A 21,601-nucleotide genomic window follows, 5' to 3' on the forward strand; every position below is an offset into this window, starting at 1 on the left:
AGTGCTGGCCATGCTTGGCCACCACAGGCCTCTGTCTCTTCCACTGTCTCCCCCAACCCCTGTGCCCTGGGGCCTTGTCCCCTCCAGCCCTTCCTCCACCTGCTACCTGCCCTTGGGGCGCAAGAGGCAAGCGGCTGGCTCTGGAGCGATGGCCCCACTACCTGCGCGGCCCTCTCCCCGCGCCCCGGGGCAGGCGGCCTTGTGTGATGAGTAGGAGGGTTGGCATGGTGACTTTGTGACCTGCAGCTCTGCTCAGTGTCCTGCCTGCCAACAGCCTCAGGCGGGAGTCCTGGCATCTCTGGACAGGCGGCAAGACGAGGCCGCCTTTTGTCCCTCATCCCAACCCCCCAGGTGGCCATTAATCCTCGAGACCCCTCCTGTTTATAACTCGAAGCAGGCCGCTGAGGTGGCTTAGATGAGGACGTCTCTGTGGATGAGGAGGTCAAGAACTATGTAGCTCCAGAATGGTAATGGTCATCTGTGGGAACACTGAAGTCATTCATGGGCATGGAAGGATCTAGAAGGTCTAGAAGGTTCATGTAAGCATTCCAAAGTCCTTTGTGAATGGGGGACATTCCGGTTACCTCCTGCTGTGTAACAAGCCACCCGGACAGGTGACATACAAGAGAATCGTTTCCTCTGTGCGCAGGTTCTGTGGATCAGACTCGCGGAGAGAGCCGAGTGGGGAGGGCTTGTCCCTGCTTCGCGGAAAAAACACAGGCATAGACAATTCTGAGTCAAAAGTGATTGCAAAAAGTCAGTATGTGAAGTAAAAAGCATTTAGAAATCCATTAAGTGATTTGTTTTATTTTCTTCACTTTTTGTATGCACGAGAGTGATATACACTAAAAATCCTATGCTTAAAACAAATCTTTCAATACTTATTACATAAAAATTACAAGTGATAAAAAGCTTTGTGTTGGAGGTTTTGTTTTCTTTGTTGGAGTGGTATTTAAAAGGACATGGAATATCTTAAACAATATTTGGAGTTGATAAGATTGGTATGCAGCTGTCAGTAGCATAGTAGCTTCTCCTTTTCACATCCTTCAGGACACTTGGTATTGTCACATTTTGCATACTTATCTATTCAGTAGACATCTCATCGGTCTTATTCACATTTCCATAATTTCTGGTGGAATTGGTTTTCTGTTCAGGAGATTTTTGGTCACTCACTTTTGTTTGTGAAGTATTTGTTCTTACCTGTATCCGTTTTCTAATTCAGGTGTTCGTGCTTCTTATATCGATTCTTTAGCATTGCTTATACGTTTGGGGTACTAATACTTTATCAATTGCTGCAAGTATTTTCTTTTGGCCTATGGTTTGTTTTTCACTTTTAAGATTGGTAGGATTTTGTATTTCATTTAAGTAATTCTTCTCTGTTAAGGTGAGACACATTTTATCTTAAGAGTTTTAAAGATTTTATGTCACAATGAAGTCTTTGATTTAATTGTAATTAATTAGTTAAGTATGATTTGTACCAGGGATTTTACTTCATGTTTTCCCACATATATGTTTTACCACCATCCTTTTCTTTTCTTTTTAAGATTTTATGTATTTATTCATGAGAGACCTAGAGAGAGGCAGAAACACAGGCAGAGGGAGAAGCAAGGCTCCCTGTGTGAGACTCAATCCCAGGACCTCGGGGTCATGCCCTGAGCCTAAGGCAGATGCTCAACCACTGAGCCACCCAGGTGCCCCTACACCATCCTTTTCGATCTGCTGACTACTCTATCTTCTTCTGAATGATTTGCAAGTCACCTCTCATGTGTTGCAAGTCCCATGTAGGTGTGGATGTGGTTCTGTGCTCTCTCATCCATTCCATTTATCCATCTATTGGTTTATATCGAGTGTCAACACCACACTTATTTCTTATAGTATGGATGACTATTATTTTTCCTTGCTGTCCTTTCCTCTCGTAGGGAAGGACTGTGCTTCCCTGTCACATTCACGGAGGGCTTGGACTTGCGTTCATCGGATGCTAACTACATGTGCTACCTCTGGATGGAAACTTTAAGAATCCAGGTATTTCAGATGGACCCAACAGCCTGGTGCCTGAGCAACTGTGTTGTCAAGTGCCCTCTTGGGAACCTGGGGGGGATGTGTATATGTGGGAAAGTGAGAAATATGGATGGAAAATAAAGTTTGTGCTTTTAAGCTGGTCAGATGGGGGAAGGTTGTTACCAGAAGATAACTTAGCCAAATTTGATACACATGGCATCGGTTACTTAATCTAACATATAGAGTTCTGCAGCAGGCCCTAGAGGGGCAGCATAAATCAGATATACAGATACATTTGAAAGGATTTGAAACTGCCATCTGGCCTCCCCTATTGGTGAACATGCCAATGTCTCCATTTATTTGTTTTTTTTAAAATGCCTTTCATATAAATTTCCCTATGAAGATCTTAAGCTGTTTTGCCAAGTGCTTTTCCTATACGGTATATATACATACATACATGTATTTAACGCATGTATACATATATACACATATATTTACATGCATACATATAGCTGCTATTATAAATGGCATTTAAAAAAATAAAGTCCTTAAACTGTTAATTGGTATTGTGGACACATTTATTAATTTATTGATTATTCACCTAACTTGCTAAGCTCCCTTACTTTAAAATATATCTGTAGAGCTGTTTTGGTTTCTATAAAAACCAAAACCCAAAAAGCATTGGGCTGACTAGTTCTCCAATGACATGACTGGAAACTTTGATTGGAGGCATTCTTAATTTTAGAAAGAATACTTCTAAAACACCACCATTAAGAATGATATTTATTGAAGGCTTTTTGTGGACATCTTCTAACAAATTAGGCAGTTTCACTATTCTTCTTTGCTACAAATTATGACTGAGTGTTGAGTTTTATCTAAATTCTTTTTCTAATATTTTGTGAATATAATTTTTCTCCAGTAATTTATTAATATGATTACTTACATTAATGTGAGTAAAAGCAATTTTAATATTTCATAAATAAACCCAACTTGGCCATGATAATTTTTGTAAACACTGCTGGATTGACTTTACTATCAGTTTAGAATTTGTTTTTATCTATGAACATGAGTGAGGCTGAGCTGTAATTTCCTATTTCTGTGGTGTCTTTAACTGGTATTATATCAGGTAATAATAACCTCAGAATACATGCTTGGCAGGTTGTTACTTTCTTTCCTCTTGGAAATACTTTCAACATGATCCCAATAATCTGCTCTGTGTATATTTGGTATGATATCATCTGTGCCTGGTATTTTCTGCGTCAGAATTTTTCAAGCTACCAATATCATTTATTTAATGTTTCCTGAACATTATGGACTGAATTGTGTCCACAGACCTCAATTCATATCATGAAGCTCTAACATTTCATGTGACTGTCTTTGGAATAGGCCCTATAAGGAAGGAGGTGATTCAGGTTAAAGGAGGTCCTAAGAATGTGGCCCTCGTCCTCCAGGTCTTGTGTCATAAGAGGAAGAACTTTTCTGTGGTACTTTGTTATGGCAGTCTGAGCAGACAAACACACTGGATTATATTATGCTTGTATTTCTCTTATCAGATTTAGGGACCATATTTTCCTAGGAAGTTGGGACATTTGTTTCCATGTGTTGGTATAAGGGTGTTCAGACTATGTCTGAATTTTGTGTTTCTGTTCTCTCTGTAGTTGTACCTTTTTATTTTTTATCTTTTTAAAAATATTTTATCTATTCATTCATGAGAGAGAGAGGCAGAGACCCAGGCAGAGAGAGAAGCAGGCTTTATGCAGGGAGCCTGACGTGGGACTTGATCCCAGGTTTCCAGGATCACACCCTGGGCTGAAGGCAGGTGCTAAACCGCTGAGCCACCCGGGCTGCCCCCAGTCATATCTTTTAAATTACTAATATTACTCGTGTCTTTTCTTATTCTATGCATTCATAACAGGGAGCATATTGCCCCAAGGGCGGTGAAATTTAGTCTTTCAGTTTATAATTCTAAAACATATATAAATTCTTGGTACTAAAATTTCATGGAGGGGGAGAGTCTATACGGACAAAAATTTTTTAAGATCTCTTGGGGAAGAGGCACCTACCTCAGTGGCTCAGTGGTTGAGCGTCTGCCTTCGGCACAGGGCGTGACCCCGGGTGTCCCGGGATCGAGTCCCGCGTCGGGCTCCCTGCAGGGATCCTGCTTCTCCTTCTGCTTCTCTCTCTGGGTCTCATGAATAAATACATAAAATCTTTTTTTTTAAAAAAAGGTTCTGGGGGGGGGCAGTTATAATAATAAAAAAATTGGGAAGCACAGTCTTGTTTCACAATCAAATTCATTAGGATATTATCTATGTTAACCGTCTCTTCAAATGACTTTGGCTTTATTTCACTATTTTTTTGTATTTCTTTCTCTAAAATACCCTCCCTTTCATTCTCTTTGGGTTTAATTCTACTCTTTTTCAAATACTCCTAGGTCAGCCGTGAACTCGTGTATCTTCGCCGTGTTCCCCCCGGAAGTACCCACCTCAGGCCCCAGATTCTCGTCTCCGCCTCTGGCCCTGGGGCTCCACACACGCTCGCGGGGATCTGGGGTCTCACGTCACGGGCACCAGAGGGCTTGTCTGCGGACCGACCCTCCCCAGGTTCGAAGTTCCAACTTCCGTCCTGCATCGGCCCCCCGCCGCCCCGCCCCCCGCCCCCCAACATTTACTAGACGCTCCGAGGCCTGAGGAGAAGCAGGGCTGCCCCGCGCCCGGGACCGCGCCCCGCCCTCTCAGGGCGCTCCCCGACGTGACCCGACGTGACCCGTCAGGCCGCCTCAGGCGAGCGCCCCAGAAGCCCCCGCCCCGCCCTCCGGCCCCGGCCCGTCCCACCGTCCGCTGGGCGGCGCGGGGCGCTGGCGCGGAGCCCCGGGACGTGGAGGTGACGGCCCTCGCCGCGCCGGCGTCAGGGGCGGAGTTCGGCGGGCGGCGCCCCGACGGCCGGTCGCGGCGTCCCGGGGGCGGTGAGGGGGAAGCGGCGGCGGCCCCCGCGGCTCCGAGGCCCCGGCGCAGCCCTCGGTCGGGGCTCTTCTCTGAGATCTTAAGATCTGGGCGAGGCTCGGCGCCAGGGCGCGGCGGGCGGGGTGCGGAGCCGAGCGCGGGGCGCCCACCCGAGCCCTCACGGCCGCCGCGGCCCGCGGGCCCCGCACCCAGGGGTGGTGGAGGCGGCTGCCCGGGGCCCCGCCACGGAGGCGGTGCTGAGCCGTCCGGGGGCCGAGCCGTCCGGGGGCGGGGCCGAGCCGTCCGGGGGCGGGGCGGGGGCGGGGCCGAGCCGTCCGGGGGCGGGGCGGGGCGGGCCGAGCCGTCCGGGGGCGGGCGGGGGCGGCCCCGGGGTTCGAGCTCCGGGTCCCGACACGCGTGTGGAGCGGAGCGGTGGGGCGGCCCGCGCGTGAGCAGCAGCCGTCGCCGCGGGAGAGCGCAGGTGAGGCGGTCCTCCCGGGCCGGGCGAGGGGCGCGAGGGGCGCGAGGGCGCGGACCCTCCCGGTGGGTGCGCGGTGCCGCCCGCCCTCCCGCCCGCCGTCGCCCCGCTGCGCCCGTGCCCCGAGCCCTGCCTTCTGCCTCCGCCCTTTGTCCCCTCTGCCCGCCTGTGTCCCTCCGCCGTCGGGCTCACTTTCCCGGCTCTGCCTGTGCGTCGCTCGCCCCCCCTTCACCCCGACCCGCGCTCCCCGCCCCAGGAATTCCTTTATTACCTTGCTGTGTCTCCCCGGGGGTGACCTGCGGCTGGGCCCCAGGGTGCGCGCCGCCCTCGCCCGCCCTCGCCCGCCCTCCGTCCCCCGCGGGGCAGTGGGGCCGCGTCCTCGCCCGGCGGGTCGCGTGCACCGCGTGGGCGGCCGCAGCCGGGTCTGGGGGAAACACAGGGGCGCTCTGCTTGTGCATGGCGGAGACCTGGGGCGAGCTGGCGGAGGACGCGCGGTTAGAGAGGCAAGAACCGTTTCCCTGACGTTTGCCTGCGGTAATAGGTACAGACAGCGGCCGGGACGCTAAGTCATGCGGAAACGCTGGGGGCGCGGGGCGCACCGGCCTCTGCGGAAGTCGTGTCGGGCCGTGCGGGTGGGGGTGGGGGTGGGGGTGGGGGTGCGGGCGGGGGTGGGGGTGGGAACACAACGGGGACGTCAGGGCTTTGCATGGCAGGCCGTTAAGTGAGAGTTCAAAGGTGAAATTCACTGTATATTTCCAAAATATGTACTTGTCAATGCCACTGATGAGCAGAAATTAAGGTACATAATCCTGCTGAATCACACAGGCGTCTTTATAGCAATTACTGTGGCATTTAAAATTCATGTTTTTGTATCCACTCGATAGGACCGCAGTTGAAAATGTGCATCTTAGTATCAAAGATCCTCTTAGAGACATACTAAGTAATGAAATCTAGGAAAAACGAATCTGACTCATCTGGGGAAATAAAGCAGAAGTATTGTATAGGGAAGCAGCGTTGTGCTTCTCGTTAAAAATGTAATTTTGTCAGAGACATGACTTCATTGTTTTATGATGTTTTATGACATGTAGCTCTATGCTCAAACACACATGCACACACACCACAAAAATATGAAAAAAAACTTTTTATTTTTAAAGGTATTAATTACCACCTAACAGAAGCTTTTTTTTTTAGATTTATTTATTTATTTATTTATTTATTTATTTATTTATTTATTCATGAGAAACACAGAGAGAGAGAGAGAGGCAGAGACACAGGCAGAGGGAGAAGCAGGCTCCATGCAGGGAGCCCAATGTGGGACTCAGTCCCAGGTCTCCAGGATCACGCCCTGGGCTGCAGGCCGCGCTAAATCGCTGCACCACCAGGGCTGCCCCAGAAGCTTTTTAAATGAGTAATTTAGCCTTTTAGTTTACTATGATTTTTAATGATATTTCAGTTCATTTGACTTCTCAGTTATGGAAAAGGAAACGTGACATTACATAAATCACACAAGAGGAAAACAAAAATGAAATATGATGGAAGAGGATTGCAGTCTGTTTACTGAAAGAATTTTTTTCGTTTTAAATCAAGAACGTTGGGCAAATTCTTAAGTATATGCACGGAACTTTGATTTGGGAAACTGTTTTCTGCCTTGAAGAGTCAAATTGACTTCAGTCATTGTACCACTCCCTTCCAGTGTACCAGAATTCTGGAGAGGTGGGATGAAAGGGATGCAAATGATTTGAGACCATCATGTCTGCTTTGTTTAGCAGATTCTTTTTGAGAAATCCAGGAAATGACTTTTTTAAAAAAAACAAAATGACAATAAAAAGATTTTTTTCAAGCTTTTGTGTTGAGCTGTAATGCTTTTAAATTTCTTCTCTTTCTTTTGGTAGGCTGTATCTCTCCTTTTTAGTAGATGATGCTATTATTGGCATCAGGTAGAGTCTGGCTGAACAGTTTTATATACAAGTCGCGGACTATCCCCCGAAGGATGCCACTAGGATTGGTCTACAAGGCCAAGATGTGTTAGGGCTCCAGCTGACCTCATTATGGGCCTGCTGTCTGGCTGCATCCTGGGAATCCTGCATGTGGTTTTGCTTGAACACAGCAGGCATCACTGCTAATGGGGTGTAGGCAGAGCTGGACATAGAGCCTGTAGGGATTGGCTAGGAAGCTCTCCTCTCTCCCAGCTGTGTGGCATCACCAGCCACCCTCCAGGAAAGCCTGGATAGCTCTCCGGTTTTCACTTTTCTCAGGGTTCCAGAGCTAGGAGGATGCATGCATATTTCCCTTCTCAGGAAAGCCTAAGACCTCATGATCCATATGTAGAAGGGGTGGATGGATAATTATCCTCTGGAACCTTCCAGAATGGTCTGAGAAGTGACTCCGAGGTCTAGGGAGACCAAAGGATTGGCGCACAGGAGGTATTATCTGCTCTTGTTTGTTTTACCTAAATAGGAAGGCAGACTCAGAAAGGCACTAGCTGGTAGTGTAAATGGTACCCCGGAATAAGATCCAGTTCCTGGATGAGGTGCAGCTTTGAAAGGCTGGAGGCTGGCAGCTGACAGATTGGAGACTACCTTCACATACCCTAGGAAAAGAAGGTCGCCCAGTTGTTTGCTGAAAGCTCTGTCTTGTGTGACTGAAGGGGGAAGAAGGAAAATGTGCAGGCCATTTGGTCACTCATTAAACACTACTATGCACAGGTTTCTGGGAACACATGAGTAGGGGAAAGGCAGCCAGAAGGTTGACTCTCACTCTTTGCACTAGTATGATAATAATCAATTAATGCTACCTAACATTTATTGAGCCAGGCTCTTTCATACTTTAGATACATTAATTCATCTAGTCTTTACCAACCACCAATGTAGTAGGCCCCAAGGTGATCCTTTTTTAGAAAGGGTCATTTTTAAGATGAGAAGATAGGCAGAGAGGACCAGCACCTTGCCCACGGTCACAGGATTGGTAAGAGCAGAGTTGGGTTTGATCAAGGCATCTGACGTGAGAGCCTCTAGGTGATATAAGGCCTGACGATTCCAAGGCACGGCCTGGGTGTAGCATCAACAGGAAAGTGCCATGGAAGAGTGTGGCCCGTTCTCCCCGGCAAAGGGATGATCGGGGCCTGTACTCAGTGCCTTGGAAATGGGTAATAAAGACACATGTGTTTGCAACATTGTGAGGTGGGTGAGGCTTCATCTCCAATAATGTAGCCCTTCCTGTGTCAGTCAGCGGCATCCTCACTGGTGGCCCAGGAAGTTGACAGCCTGAGAAAGAAGTATCCCCCCATGGTAGGAAAGGCTGGATGTGGTGAGACACCATGGTGCCTTGGGGAGCTCAGATTCAGGTTTCAGAGATCGCCACTTCTACTCCCATGATCTAAGGACTCAGAAATGTTGGAGAGTCTGGTATTGAAATCAGGTCCTTTCAATAGGAAGACCACGAGGTGGTACTGAGAGATGTCTGTGTGACTCCGAGGGCTGTCTTGCTGGGCTCACACTGAAAAGATCCACGGAGGACAAGAGAACCCTTCTCAGGGCACACACAGCAGAGTGACGAGGACGAGCAGATGGTGTCAGGGGGTGAGAGCCCAGAATGAACTGAGGCTATTGAGGAGCGCGGAGGGACAGCAAAGGGTCCCTTAAACAGGCACGGGAGCAAGGAGAACAAGGGCTGCATAGATCCATGGAACGTCCTGAGTGTATCCTCCAGGTGCAAAGGCAGTGGTAGGTCCACATAGGAGGAAGGAGAGGGGCAGCACCGAGCAGCTGTGTTCTTGACCTAGAACGCACTGGCCAGGGCATGACCCGACCCCAGAGATGCCATCACGTACCCGCACAGGCCATCTGAGAGGTGGATCACAGGAGATGTGCATGAAGCCTGGAGCTGGATGAGACCTAGAGTCTGACATTGACCCTGGGAAAGGCCCGTGAGTCCTTCGACAGGAAGGGATGGGCATCTGGGGCTGGCACGGGCTCCCCGGGGACAGGCCACATCAGGCCCGTCATTTTCCGCTTTGAGAGGCTTCCATCTGGCAGTGTCATAGAGTGGACCAGTTAGCTGGAGCCTCAGACAGGGTGTTTGTTATAGGACATTGTGTGCATTTGCCTGAGTGACCTTAGGCCAGCTGTGCTGACACGTGAGAGACAGGTGACCTTCAGGGAGCTTGGTCATGCCCATGGTCCTCAGCCAATGTAGGACCCTTGTCTCCTCCTTTTCTTCTCCTCCTCTTCCTAATCCTCCTCATTATTATTATTATATTTCCTTTTTTTTTCCCTTCCTGTTGGTCCCATTGTTATTATTAAGATTTGAATAATACAATTGATGGCGCATGAATTTGGGTGGATATGTAATATAATAGTTGGCAGGATCCAGACCCACAGTGGTACATGAGGCTGGAAGGCAGCGTTGCACTTAGCAACGTGGCATTTGGCAGGTTGGTGATGAATGCCCTTGGGTTGGATCGTGCGGCTTCCTTTGTGTGGTTTCTGTGAAAATTCCATGCAATAAGGTGCATGAAGCCTCTGGCCTCGCGGGCCTGGGTGCGCTGGCAGAGTCAGGAAGCGGTCCCTTCCGCTCTTATATGATGGTAGTAAATACGTTATTCCTGCAGTAAGGTGCTATGTTCCAAACTTGAATGCTGAAAGCAGAGTGTTCATCTGTGGGTGGCTCGGGGCGCTCCAGACGTTGCTGATGACTGGGTGTACGTGGCCGCAGTTGGCAGAGGTGCCTGACTGTGAAGGCCCCCAGTGGGCCTGTCTGTGGAGGGGTGCCATGCACAGCAGGCCCAAGGACAGCAGCATGGACGCCCCCCAGGCTTGGGAAGGACGTTGTGTGGTTCTAAAATGTCATCTGGAGTCTGAGGCACAGCTGGGGAGAAAGAGATGGATTGGGGTGGAAGGTGTGTGTATAAGTATTTGAGGGTATGTGTGTGTGTTGGTGTATGTGTATTTGAGTGTGTGTGAGTGTGCACGTGAGGGCGGGAGTGTATCTGAGTGTGTGTGTGGTTTCTGTGTGCACATGAGGGTGTGAGTATATCTGAACGTGTGTGAAGGTGTGTGTGTGTGTGTGTACTTGAGGGCGGGAGTGTACCTGAGTGTGTGTGAGTGTGTGTGTGCACACGTGAAGGTGGGAGCGTCGTTGAGTGTGTGTGAATGTGAGTGTGCATGTGAGGGTGTGAGTGTATCTGAGTGTGTGAAGGTGTGTGCATGTGAGGGCAGGAACGTACCTGTGTGTGTGTAAAGGTGTGAGTGTGTACGAGGGCAGGAGTGTACTTGAATGTGTGTGTGAGTGTGTGCGTGAAGGTAGGGACATACCTGAGTGTGTGTGTGAGCGTGCATGTGAGGGCAGGAGTGTATGTGTGTGAAGATATCAGTGTGCATGTGAGGGTGGGAGCGTCCCTGGGTGTGTGAGTGGGTGTGAGCGTGCAGTGAGGGCGGGAAGGGCAGCAGAGGCGCCTGTGCCCTGGGCCGCCCTGGGAGGTGACCGGGCCCGGCCTGGCGCATAGGGGGAGGGGAGGGCGGCGCGGGCTGGGGCGGGGCCGGGTCACCGCAGGGGCAGGGGCACGCGCAGGGCTGGGTCCCTAAGCTCTGCTGCCCAGGCCGCCCTCTGCCCATGAGCTGGGCCAGGCCGCTTGGAGAGGCTGCGCCCCTGGAGGGGCCGCTGGGACCCGAGCTCACCGCGGGAATCCGGGAGGGCCCCGGGCGGTCCATGTGGGCGCGCTTTGGGGCCACCCTGTTGAGGCACATGCCAGCTGCGCCCCGAGCCGCGGAGGCCATCGGGCAGGGTGGTTAGCTTCCAGAACCCGCGTTGTCCCCTGTGAGACGGTGGTAACCCTGTGCTCCCAGCGGTGAAGGTGGATGGAGGCCCCGCGTGGGCGCCTGGCCGAGGGCAGGCCCCTGTGGCGCTTGGGCCCCCGATGCTCCTGCGCCACAAGCCCGGTTGTCCTCACGCGGGGGAGTTGGCCTCCTGTGGTCAGGCCCTCGTGGCCCGAGGGTGCCACCATGACACTCGGTGGAGGCGGGTGCAGCCACAGCTGCTTGCCCGCCGGGGAGGGGGGGACTTGGAGCCGGTGTCCTGGTCTCAAGCACCAGCTGGAAGAGGGCAGAGGAAAGCCCCCCCGGCGGCGCCCCCGGCCCCCCCACAGTGCCCCTCACAAAGGCCACGAGCCTCGGGTGCCTCCGGGCCAAGTGCAGGCTGGTGTCCCCGAGCAGGCCCAGCAGGTGGACCCAGGCACGCTGACAGGTGCGCAGAGCAGGGAGCGCGTTCGTATCCAGAGGACCCAGGGGACGGCTCTGGCGAGTGCACACGGGACAGGCTTCGGCCCGGGGCAGGGCCCAGTGGGCGGGAGGGGCTGCCCCCGGGAGTGGCAGGGGGCCACGCACGCCCGGACCCACCTGGCAGGCCCGAGCGTGTGTTGTGCAGCCTTCACGCGCTGGCCACCTGTGCCCGGGAGCTCCAGGGCCAGGTGGGCAGCGCCCAGCACGTCTGATGCTGTGGAAGGAATAGGGGGGCCGAGCCGCGACACCGCTCTGAGCAGAGACGAAAGCTTTCGTAAACGCGGGCCACACACATTAGAGACGCCTCCTGGTGGGAGCCACTGGGTGGGCACCTCGGCCGCCCGCAGACACAGCGGCTGCTGCCTGCATGCTGGTGGGGCAGGGGCTGCCGGGCCACGGCCCTGGTGGCAGCGTGACGTGGTCGGGGCCCGCCCTGACAGGGCACAGGAGGTGAAGGGGGGGCCGCGCTCTGAGGCCGGGGTGGGGGGGCTGCAGGCCCCTTGGCTGCACCCTGCAGAGATGAGGAGCGCGTCTCACTGCTGTTGCTTCCTCTCTGTGTAGAGTCCTGCGGCCCAGGTGGGGCTGGCCCAGCCTACAGGGGACCCAACCTCCGGCTCCTGCCCGGGGCGGGCGCCCCACAACCCCGAGCCCTGAAGCCCGACGGTCGTCGGAGCACCCTCCTCGTCAGCTGGCGCCCACCCTGCCCGTCGGCATGGCTGCTGGGAAGGGCACCCCACGGAGCGCTTCGGCTGACGACAGGTGGCAGCTGAGTGAAGCTGAGCCGGGCAGGGGCGGCAAGCCAGTGTTGCTGGAGAAAACCAACCACCTGCACCCTGAGGCCGCCGCGGGCAATGGGGGGCAGGACGAGGCCCATGCTGACCTGCTGCTGCCAGCAACCCCGGGCAAACTCGGACTGGGGGGTCCCATGGCCTGGGCGTGCTGCGAACAGGGGCCGAGCGCCTTCACGGAGGTGCCTCGGCTCAAGAAGAGGCCGGAGGGTGTGCAGGCCCAGGAAAGGGGGCATGCGAACCCCAAAGGCCATCCTGGTCCCCGGCAGCTGCCCCGGGACCTCCCCAGGAGTCCAGCTGGCAGCAAGGGCTCCGTGTGGCCTCGCGGAGCCCCAGGGGAGCAGAGGAGCGCCTTCCGCACCCCAGCCAGGTGTCCGGCAGGGGGCCCTTCGCCAGCCTCTGTCTTCCAGGCAGGCGGGCCCACGGGTGCCCTCGGAGAGCTGCTGGGACTCATCAACACGGTGGACGTCCCCGGTTGGGGTCAACTTTCAAATCCTAAGCTTCTGGTGGGTGATTTCTGGGGCCTGCAAACGTTGCCACAGAATGCTCTGGTGTGCAGTGCTTTCCTGGGCGCCCCCACGCTGTGGCTGAAGCGAGCCCCGGCCCGGACACCCGCGGCCTCCTCGTCCTCTTCTGCGGCCTCCCGGGCCCTGCTGCCGCCCACGTTCGCCTCCCTGGGCCTGTCCACCCAGAACTGGTGTGCAAAGTGCAACCTGTCCTTTCGTCTGACCTCCGACCTGGTCTTCCACATGCGGTCCCACCACAAAAAGGAGCGTGCAAGCCCCGACCCCAGTTCTAAGAAGTTGAGAGAAGAGGCCTTCATGTGTCCCATTTGCCATGAATACTTCCAGGAGCGCCACCATCTCTCTCGGCACATGACCTCTCACAGTTAGCCGTTGGCCGAGGAGCAAAGCCACGGGCGCAGTGACGCAGAGCTGGCTCGCCGGTGCTGCCTCTGAGGGGGTGGCCAGAGTGGTCACCCCTGGGGGTCAAGGATGGGCACCTTGGCCATCGTTTGAGGAAGCCCTTGGCGAGTGTGTGTTTAGACGGGAATAAAGTCATGAAATAAAGTGACACGGTTTGCTAAGCCGGGGCACCGGGCCTGCGAGGCACAGGGTAGAGGGCCTGCTCCTGTCACCGTCCTGCGTGCTCTGTGTGGGGCCGGGTTGGGCACAGTGTGGGCTTTGCAGGCAAGGCAAACCTGGATTCAGATATTTCACGTTAGCCCTCCCTTGCACACGTTGCTTTGACCCTTTGAGCCCTGACTTTTTATGTGTAAATGGAGACGGTGACACCTGTGTCTTAGGGATGTCGTCAGGGTCGTGTGGGCAGGTGAGTGGAAAATAGCATGGCACCCGGTGCGGTGTGATCACCGAGTCACAGGTGTTTATTACTGTCCCGATTAGTCAGTGCAGGGCCTCGGGCACAGAGCCCAGGCTGTGGCTGGGAAGGAGCTGGAGGGGGCATCTCAGAGCCCCCACCCCCACCTTTGCTCTCCACCTCCTGCATCACCTGGTCCAGGTGGCAGCGGGTCCCAGCCGGCCCACCCTATGCCCACCCCGCTGACTCCCGCACCCCTCATCCGCCTCCACCCAGAGCCAGCCATTTATTCACTCAATTATTGACCTCACTGGACATCCCTGCTGTGGCAGGCTCAGGGCCAGGCCCTGGGGGAGGCCCATGGTCCTGTTCAGACCTGTAGGGGTGCTAGGCTCAGGAGAGCAGGCTCACATCCACCTGGGGGAGGGGGGTGCTCCCTCAGGCCTCCAGGAGTAGGGGCAGGGGCGGATCATCAGAGTCCAGGCGGTGCTGGGAGGAGGGGACAGAGCTGCAGATGCCCCGGGAGGGACAGAGCTGCAGACACCCCGGGAGGGACAGAGCTGCAGGTGCCCTGGGAGGGGACAGAGCTGCAGAGGCTCTAGGAGGGGACAGAGCTGCAGACACCCCGGGAGGGGACAGAGCTGCAGAAGCCCCGGGAGGGGATAGAGCTGCAGATGCCCCGGGAGGGGACAGAGCTGCTGATGCTGCAAGGCTGTGTGAGAAAGGAGTGAAACAGGCCCTTTGAGGTGGAGTCGGAGGAAGGCCTCCAAGGACAGCTGTTTGGCCCAGAGCGCTGGAAGGCTCTGGAAGGCTGGTTCCCAGAGGCACTTGAGGAATACTGTGCTGCAGGGCGGCAGCGGCGGGGGTGGGGGGGTGGGGGGTGGGAAGCTGCAGGAGAGGAGAGGACGCTCGAGAGCCTTTGCATCTGGAAGGAGGCAACGTGTTCCCTGCAGGCACCCACACCTCCGCTCTGGCAGGGAGGTTTGCAGCCCCCACCCCCACCCCCTCACCCCCCGAAGGAGACAGGAACACTCTGTAGGATGGCCCCTGTCCCCACAGAAGGCCGGAAGCTGCGCGGGCCTCCTTCCCCTCCCGCCCCATGTTTCTGCAGCAGAAGCTACGCTCCGCGAGGTTAAGTGTCAAGATCATAGGTTCAGGAGAAGCAGTGCATGGATCAGTCCCAGGACCCCCCGACTCTGAGCTCCCCTCTTCCCGGCCTGCCGTGCATCTGCTCAGACGTTCTCGCGTGGCACCCTGGGTGGTTTAAAAGGTGGGACTTTAGGTCCGGGCATCGACCTCTTCTAAAATTTCACCTGGCGCCCTGCATACGCCCCCACATTTCCCACCACCTTTTCCTGGAACACTTTGCCACCAGCTGGCTCAGCTACGCGAGTTACTGACTTGTCTCCCTTACTGCGTCTCTCCCATTGCTGGGGAGTCAGCTCCAGGAGAGCCCTGGGCCGTTTGGTTCACTGCTGGGTCCCAGCAGGAAGAACAACGTAGGAACATAGGAGGTGTTCGGCGCACGCATCGCAGTCTCACCCGTCAGCTGGGCAGCATCGGCCTCCTCGGGCTCATCGGATTGGCCCGTATTTCTGAGGCCGCCTCGAAAGGCACACGTGCACGATGCTCAGAATTAAATTCCAAATAGAAGGGGGCTCTAGGGTTCTCGCATGTCCTCTCACTTTACAGTGGCGAGCAGCGGGGTCCGCTGACGAGCTGAGCTGCGGAATCGTGCAGGGCAGTTGGCGGTGAGGTCGAGGCCAGCCCCCCCCCCCCCCCGACGCGTCAGCCTGAGCACCCTCCCTGCCCCCCCCTGTGGCGTCCGCGAGCACTGGCCGTGGCCACGTGCAGAATCACTTCTAGCGGCAACCCCTGGTGTCTTCAAGCAAGGGAGATGTTTTGAAAAACATTAAAGTTAGCCGAATAAAAGTTATGAAGAAGTGTAACGGAACGGCTTCCCCGAATTCAACTTTAGAAGACGGAGCTCGTTTTGATGAAAACGGATGGACGTGCCCGTTGCTTTGCAGCCATTTAAATCGACAAACTCCAAGATGACTAGCGGAGTGATGACATGAACGTGGCGGCTCCTGCTTGTCAGCAGCCCAGCTTCCCAAAGTCCCCTTGGCAGTCAAACCCTGTCTCATCCCTTCCCGAGTCGTCACTGTTAATCATGGCTTTGCCCAGGCTCCCCCTGCCACCTTCCAGACCGGTTAGGAGTTGGCTGGTGATGTTGCCACAAAGCATCACATCAGCAGGTGAGGGTTTTCCTCTTTGATTCTGGGGTGAGAATGAGCACGTTCCTTAAACTCTTTATATCTAATTGAATCTGCTCTGCACCTCAATCCTGTTTCTAGTGAGATACAGTCTGTCATTTTCAAATAGCCCCTGTCTTGGAAGCTCACAGAAAGTTCCCCAATCTGCCCCCGCCCCCCGAGAACGTAGACTCCCTGAGCATCCCGCAGCCCCCATGCTGAACTGTTGGCTTCAGTCTCCTCTGCCTCTTCCAGGATCTCGGGCCTCGGCGCTTTTCTGGCCTCGTCGTCATTACACACGTCCCACAGAAACCACTGAGTCAGTGAACAGAAACGCTTGGCTAATTTCTTGCAGTAGGCGAGGGAAAATAACCCCTAGGGGCTAGGAAAAGCAATGTGTATCTTAATCTCCCAAGCAGCAGCCCTTCAGTCAAGTTTTATGAGTCCCCAAAAATGTGCAAATGAGGCTAAAATAAGACGTCCCGGATTCAGGTCCATTTTGGTTCTCAATTTTAACCAAAGGCTGCTTTCATCTGGAGTCTGGGATCCTAGATTCCAACTTCCGGCCAGTTCTTGAATCTTAGACCTTCAAGACCGGGTATCCTACTCAAGTGACCCTATAGTTAGATTAGTGAACCCCAGTGGAGTCCACTGGGCTTCAGGGAGGGGAGGACAGAGGACAGAGGGTGGGCCTGGCACCCGGAGCTCCTGCGTCCTGGGTGAAGGCAGGCCTGTCAGTGCCAGGCTGAGCGCAGGCCCCCAGAGGAGCTAGAAACCAGGGCCCTGTGCGAAATTCGTGATTCCCTTGGTCTTTGAAAGCTCTTGGCCAGAACAGCAGGGACTTCAGGGAACACACGGGCAGTGACGGGGCTGGGGACAGCAGAGTGAGCGCCCGAGAGCCCCGGCCCTGTCGTGCATCCAGACTTGGAGAGGCTGGGTGCTGGGCCTGGGCGCTGGCCTCCCACAAGCCGCCCTGTCCTGGGCACAGCAGGAGAACCCCCCCGCGGGAGGGTGGGTCCCGCTCCTTGGAGGAGCACCTTGCTGGGTCATCCCTTTCCTGGGAGGTGCTGGTGCCCCCTGCGGGCAGCAGGCCTCCCCTGCAGGCCACATCTCTCCAACCCGGGTTTGCATTCCCCCGTGAACTGCATAACTTAGTTTTTGTCTTGTGTTTGCAGTGGAAGTCATGAGAGAGGACTAAAACCCATATAGTAAGAGGTGAATCCCATAGGAAAAAGGTTTTATTTATTTTATTTTTTAAATATTTATTTATTCATGAGAGACCCAGAGAGAGAGAGAGGCAGAGACACAGGCAGAGGGAGAAGCAGGCTCCATGCAGGGAGCCCGACGTGGGACTCGATTCCGGGACCCCGGGGTCACACCCTGGGCTGAAGGCGGCGCTAAACTGCTGAGCCACCAGGGTGGGCTGCCCTGTTTTATTTTATTTTTTTTAAATAAATTATCCTCCAATGTGTTTTATTTGTGTCACGTCCTAGGAGAGAATTTTCAGGAACCAGTTTTTTTTTGTTTTTGTTTTTGTTTTTTTTGTTTTTTGTTTTTTTTTTTTTTTTTTAGGAACCAGTTTTGCGCCAGGGTTGGGGAGGCAGTGCATTCTGGGAGGAGGGTTGGGGTTCCTTAACCCTAACATCTTCTTCCCCAGCCGGCTAGTGTTTTCCTGGGGCAGGAGACAGGAAGCCAGTGGCCTCCCGGATCCGCACCCGGACCCGCACCCGCACTATTCTAAGCTGCTTGGATTAGCGAGCTATTTTCACTGCCAGCCGCAGGAGGGAAGGAGGGCCTCAGGCCAGGTGGCCGCTAATCCTACAGGACCCAGGAGGAAAGAGGCGGGCGCCCTCCAGTGGGGATCTCCGAGGCAGGCTTCTTGGCCCACAAGTGTGATTTGGGTTGCATCCTTTTTTTTCTGAGCCCATCCTCTCATTGCCTTCAAGCTGTGTGGATAATCCAGGGCCTGAGGACATGCGGCCCCACCCTCGGCTGTGTGTTGGCTGCAGATGGACGCAGAGATGCAGCAAGCAGGAGGGGAAGATGGGAGAAGGGCCGGGTCCTCCCCTCTGATGCCCAGTGTGGTCCCTGGCCCCTGCTGGACTGCTTCGGCCACCTGTCCAGCACGCAGCCTGATGGTGGAGGGTCGGCCTGTCTGAGGGCTGGGGTTACCTTGGGATATGGGGAGGATGGTGGGTGCCCTGTGGGGGCTGGTTCTCAAGCAGGGGGAGACCTGAGAAGGTTGCATGGCAGACAAGTGGCCCTGACTACAGGGTGGGCCCCAAAAGCAGGGTGGGAGGCTGTGGTGGGGATTAAGGAACCAAGCCAGGCCCCCAGAAGAAGGGAGGGGAGTGCCCGGTGGGCCCAGAACGGAGTGCTGTTAGCGCAGACAAGTCCTCTTGGACGCGGGGTGGGGATGGACAGCGGGAGCCTGGGCTAGCTCTCAGATGTCTGCTCTGATCTCAGAGGGAGGTATGGCTGCGTACAAGATGGGCTCTCGGGATAGGAGCAGGCCTGGCCGGGACCGGTGGGAGAGGTGGAGGTGATGAGCCCCTCCTGGAACATCACGGCTCAAGGGCCCTATGCTTTTGGAACAGAGGCTGCTGGGCGGCTGTGGGGCACCCGGCTCTGCCCCCGAAGGGAAGCCCGCTGGGATCTTGTCTTCCTTCCCCCCCCCCGCCCCCTCCCACCCCAGTCTTCTGTCTCCAAGCAGGTAACAGTGCAAGAAAACTGGCTCAGGAGCACTGACCCTTTCTTTTTGGTCTACTTCTCCCACTTCAGCCCTCTTCCCAGACCAGGCCCAGGGCCTCTTCATGATACGGTACAAACAGCAGGGTCTTTGGAGGCAGGTAGATGTGGGTTCAAAGTTCACCCGTGCCCTAACCCAGCTGTACTAAGCAGTGATGTTAAAAAAAAAAAAAAAGTTTGTTGTAAAAAAATGTAGTATGTGGTTGAGGGAAGCAGGAAAGGACGTCTTGAGAGGAGCCTGGCGTGCACAGCATTGGGTCGGCAGGCTGGGGGCTCAGGCTGGACCGTGGGCGGGGAAGGGGAGCCGCGGCGGGACCTCAGCCATGGTGGCAAGGCCTCTGGAGGGTGCTGCAGCTGCTGCTGAATGGGGCGGCTACACTGCCCTCACGCTGGGCATCCGGCCCTTCCTGCTGCCCAGCTCTCACTTGCTTAAACATGTGAAATGTTTTGCACATTGGCTCGGGAGGACCTCATGCCCGTGCCCTGCTGCTGTGGAGCTGGGAACGACCTTCCGGGTGTCCAGCCAGATGGTGGACAAATGGAGTCAGATGACGTGGGCCGGGCGCTGGATTAGCTCGTCTAGTCTAAGGAGTAAATGGCCTGGCCTTCCCCCCGGGGCAGGTTCAAGTCCGAGCCTGGGCTTCCAGACACCTCCCTGCTCTTGGTGAGTCTGTTTCCCATGGGTTCATGTGGGCAGTGACTCCCTGAACATTCACAGGGGGAAACACGTGTTGGGTGACCTGGAGGAGGACAAGTGTCCACTGTGCTAACTCTGGGACCTCCTGTGAATTACTGAGCTTAACTGTCAGCTGCCTCCCATGGAGATGGCAAAACCCACTGAAGGCTGTGCCATCTGCAGACCCCACAGTCCCTGGCCTGACACCTTCAACAAAATACAGTCAAATGTCAGTCGTGCAAATCAAGGGAACCCGGATGCTATTGAAGGAGAACCCACGGGGAAAGCAAGCAATCACTAGTGGTCACGGAGGTACGGTTAGGAACTCAGAACTTGATCTGATTTCCTCCATTTTTGGAATAATGACGGCTGCATTTGAAAATTATGATACAAGCTTATTATAAGGACTTAAGAAAAAGAGAAAGGTATAAAGAAAATTAAAATATCAGCCCTAAAAAAAATAAAAAATAAATAAAATATCAGCCCTGATTGTACCACCAAGAGGAACCATTGTTTGATTTAGACGCTCAGGTAACTGAGTGTGGGGAGGGGCGGGGAGGAGGAGGGAGCACAGAGAATCCCTAGACTGTGTGCCCGCATGGCGCCCCACCTCTGTCTGGATGTTAGGTCCAGTCGGAAAAGGTGGGATCCCAGCATCCCAGGGTATGCAGCCTGCCGCTCAAGTCCTCTCATGCACTCAGTCTCAAACGCAGCAGAAGGGAAGGGGCCGGGGTGCCAGCCATTGTCCCGTTGAGACGGGACTGGTAAAAGGCTTTCCAGGTGGTGAATCCCTCGCTATCCGTGGCGACCCAGGGTCTGCTCGGACCCACAACTTTGTGGGACCCGGGGAGGTGGCTGGTGACTAGAGGGTTGGTGGTGAGGTTAGCTTGGGGTTCCGGGGGGAAGTGGGAGGTGGCAGCTACAGGCTGGACTCGGGCGGCGTGGCCTGGTGTCCTCACCGAGACATCCTGGAGCTCGGCTCTCAGAGCCCTGAAGGGGGCCGGGGGTGTCCCCACTGCGCATCCCCCCGTGACCTTGGGGGTCCCGGGTATCTCTCACTTCTGGGTCGCTGCTGATTTCCAGCAGAGGAAGGTGGCTGGGTGCCCAGGGCCAGCTGGGGCCTCATTCCTCCAGGTGGCCCTCGAGCCCTCATCTCCTCTTGGGGCCTGCTTGGTTCCGGAGGAGGAGGTCTTGGGCTCTGCTGGCTTCTCAGTCGGCTGGGAGCATCTGGTGGCCAGGGCAGCCACGGGCGCACTGGTCAGGAAGGGCAGGCACCCAGGTCCGCGCTCCCCCTAGCCTGCTGCGCTGGGTCCCAGGGCCGTGTGGTGCCAGAGCTTGCTTTTGGGTGAGAACAAGGCCACGGAGGAACCCGCGAAGGGAAGACAGACTTGCTGTACAGAGCTGGACCGGGAGGGTTCTGGGTGAGACGAGGCCTGTCTTCGGGTGTCTAACGGCTGCCTGCCTGGAGGTGCTGTGCTAAGTGGCTGGCACCCGGGACGAGGGCGAGTGGGGAGCCGGGTGGCCACCGCCCCTGGGAAGCATGATGGGGCCAGAAAGGCTTCCAGGGCAGGAAGCAGAGGAGGCGCGGCAGCTGGGGGGGCTCCCTGGCCTCTGGGCCGCGCGGTCCACGTGGACCCAGCAGCTGCAGGTGCCTGTGAGCGGGCGTGTGCGGGCGAGGGGGGCGCGTGGCACGTGCAGCCCACACAGCACGCCTCAAGGCTCCTGCAAAAGCGTCTCATTCCTGGTGACTTTAATGCGGCTGCAGTGACGCTACTACGCAGAGAGGAGCTGAAAGGAATCACACGATCGCAATAAATTTCACCCGTTTCTTTTTACTACCAGGAGATGTGAAGTGTGGCGCGTGTGCCAGGGTGTGCAGCTCACGGTGCAATGCAGTGGCTGGAGCTGCCGGGGGCCTGGGCTTGGCAGCTAAGAAGCGGGGGTGGGGGCTCGACTTCGCCGCCCCGAGAGCTCCCGTGGAGGGGGTGCCTCCGCAGGGTGCGCTCCCCATCCCCGGCGCTCAGGGACATTGGCGGTGGCTGAGGGACCTCGGGTGGACCCAGGCGTGCCTCCCGCCCCCCGCCTGGTGGAGCCCAGCAGGCCCCTGAGCTGCCCCTGGCC

At 55.4% G+C, this 21,601-nt stretch overlaps 2 protein-coding genes across 10 annotated transcripts in view; one reads left to right on the forward strand and one right to left on the reverse strand.

Annotated features, from left to right (window-relative positions):
• The window catches only part of LOC102154920 (anthrax toxin receptor-like), a 32,844-nt gene extending 28,207 nt beyond the window's left edge, over positions 1-4,637 (reverse strand). Inside the window, exon 1 of the mRNA XM_038534579.1 lies at positions 4,484-4,637. The gene's annotated coding sequence lies outside the window, so the exon portion shown is untranslated. The remainder of the gene's footprint in view (positions 1-4,483) is intronic.
• Positions 236-13,555, forward strand: ZNF488 (zinc finger protein 488). 9 transcript variants are annotated; one of them, XM_038534565.1, is made up of 4 exons: positions 239-539; positions 650-756; positions 1,920-2,022; positions 12,255-13,555. In XM_038534565.1, the coding sequence occupies exon 4, from the start codon at positions 12,406-12,408 to the stop codon at positions 13,372-13,374; it is 969 nt and encodes a 322-aa protein (XP_038390493.1). In that variant the 5' UTR covers positions 239-539; positions 650-756; positions 1,920-2,022; positions 12,255-12,405; the 3' UTR covers positions 13,375-13,555. The 9 variants fall into 9 exon arrangements, with proteins under 9 accessions (XP_038390495.1, XP_038390494.1, XP_038390496.1 ...); XM_038534567.1 differs by lacking the exon at positions 650-756 and having other exon boundaries at positions 236-467; XM_038534566.1 differs by lacking the exon at positions 650-756 and having other exon boundaries at positions 237-539.
• Positions 13,556-21,601: the final 8,046 nt, after the last annotated feature.

Source organism: Canis lupus, chromosome 4 (genome assembly GCF_011100685.1).
Source record: "Canis lupus familiaris isolate Mischka breed German Shepherd chromosome 4, alternate assembly UU_Cfam_GSD_1.0, whole genome shotgun sequence".
NCBI lineage: Eukaryota > Metazoa > Chordata > Mammalia > Carnivora > Canidae > Canis > Canis lupus.

Bases quoted from the DNA above. Each gene is read 5' to 3' on its own strand.
- ZNF488 (XM_038534563.1), top strand. From the start codon at position 502: ATGGGCATGGAAGGATCTAGAAGGTCTAGAAGGTTCAT. The intron at 540-12,254 runs GTAAGCATTCCA...CTCTCTGTGTAG, and splicing joins AGAAGGTCTAGAAGGTTCAT to AGTCCTGCGGCCCAGGTGGG.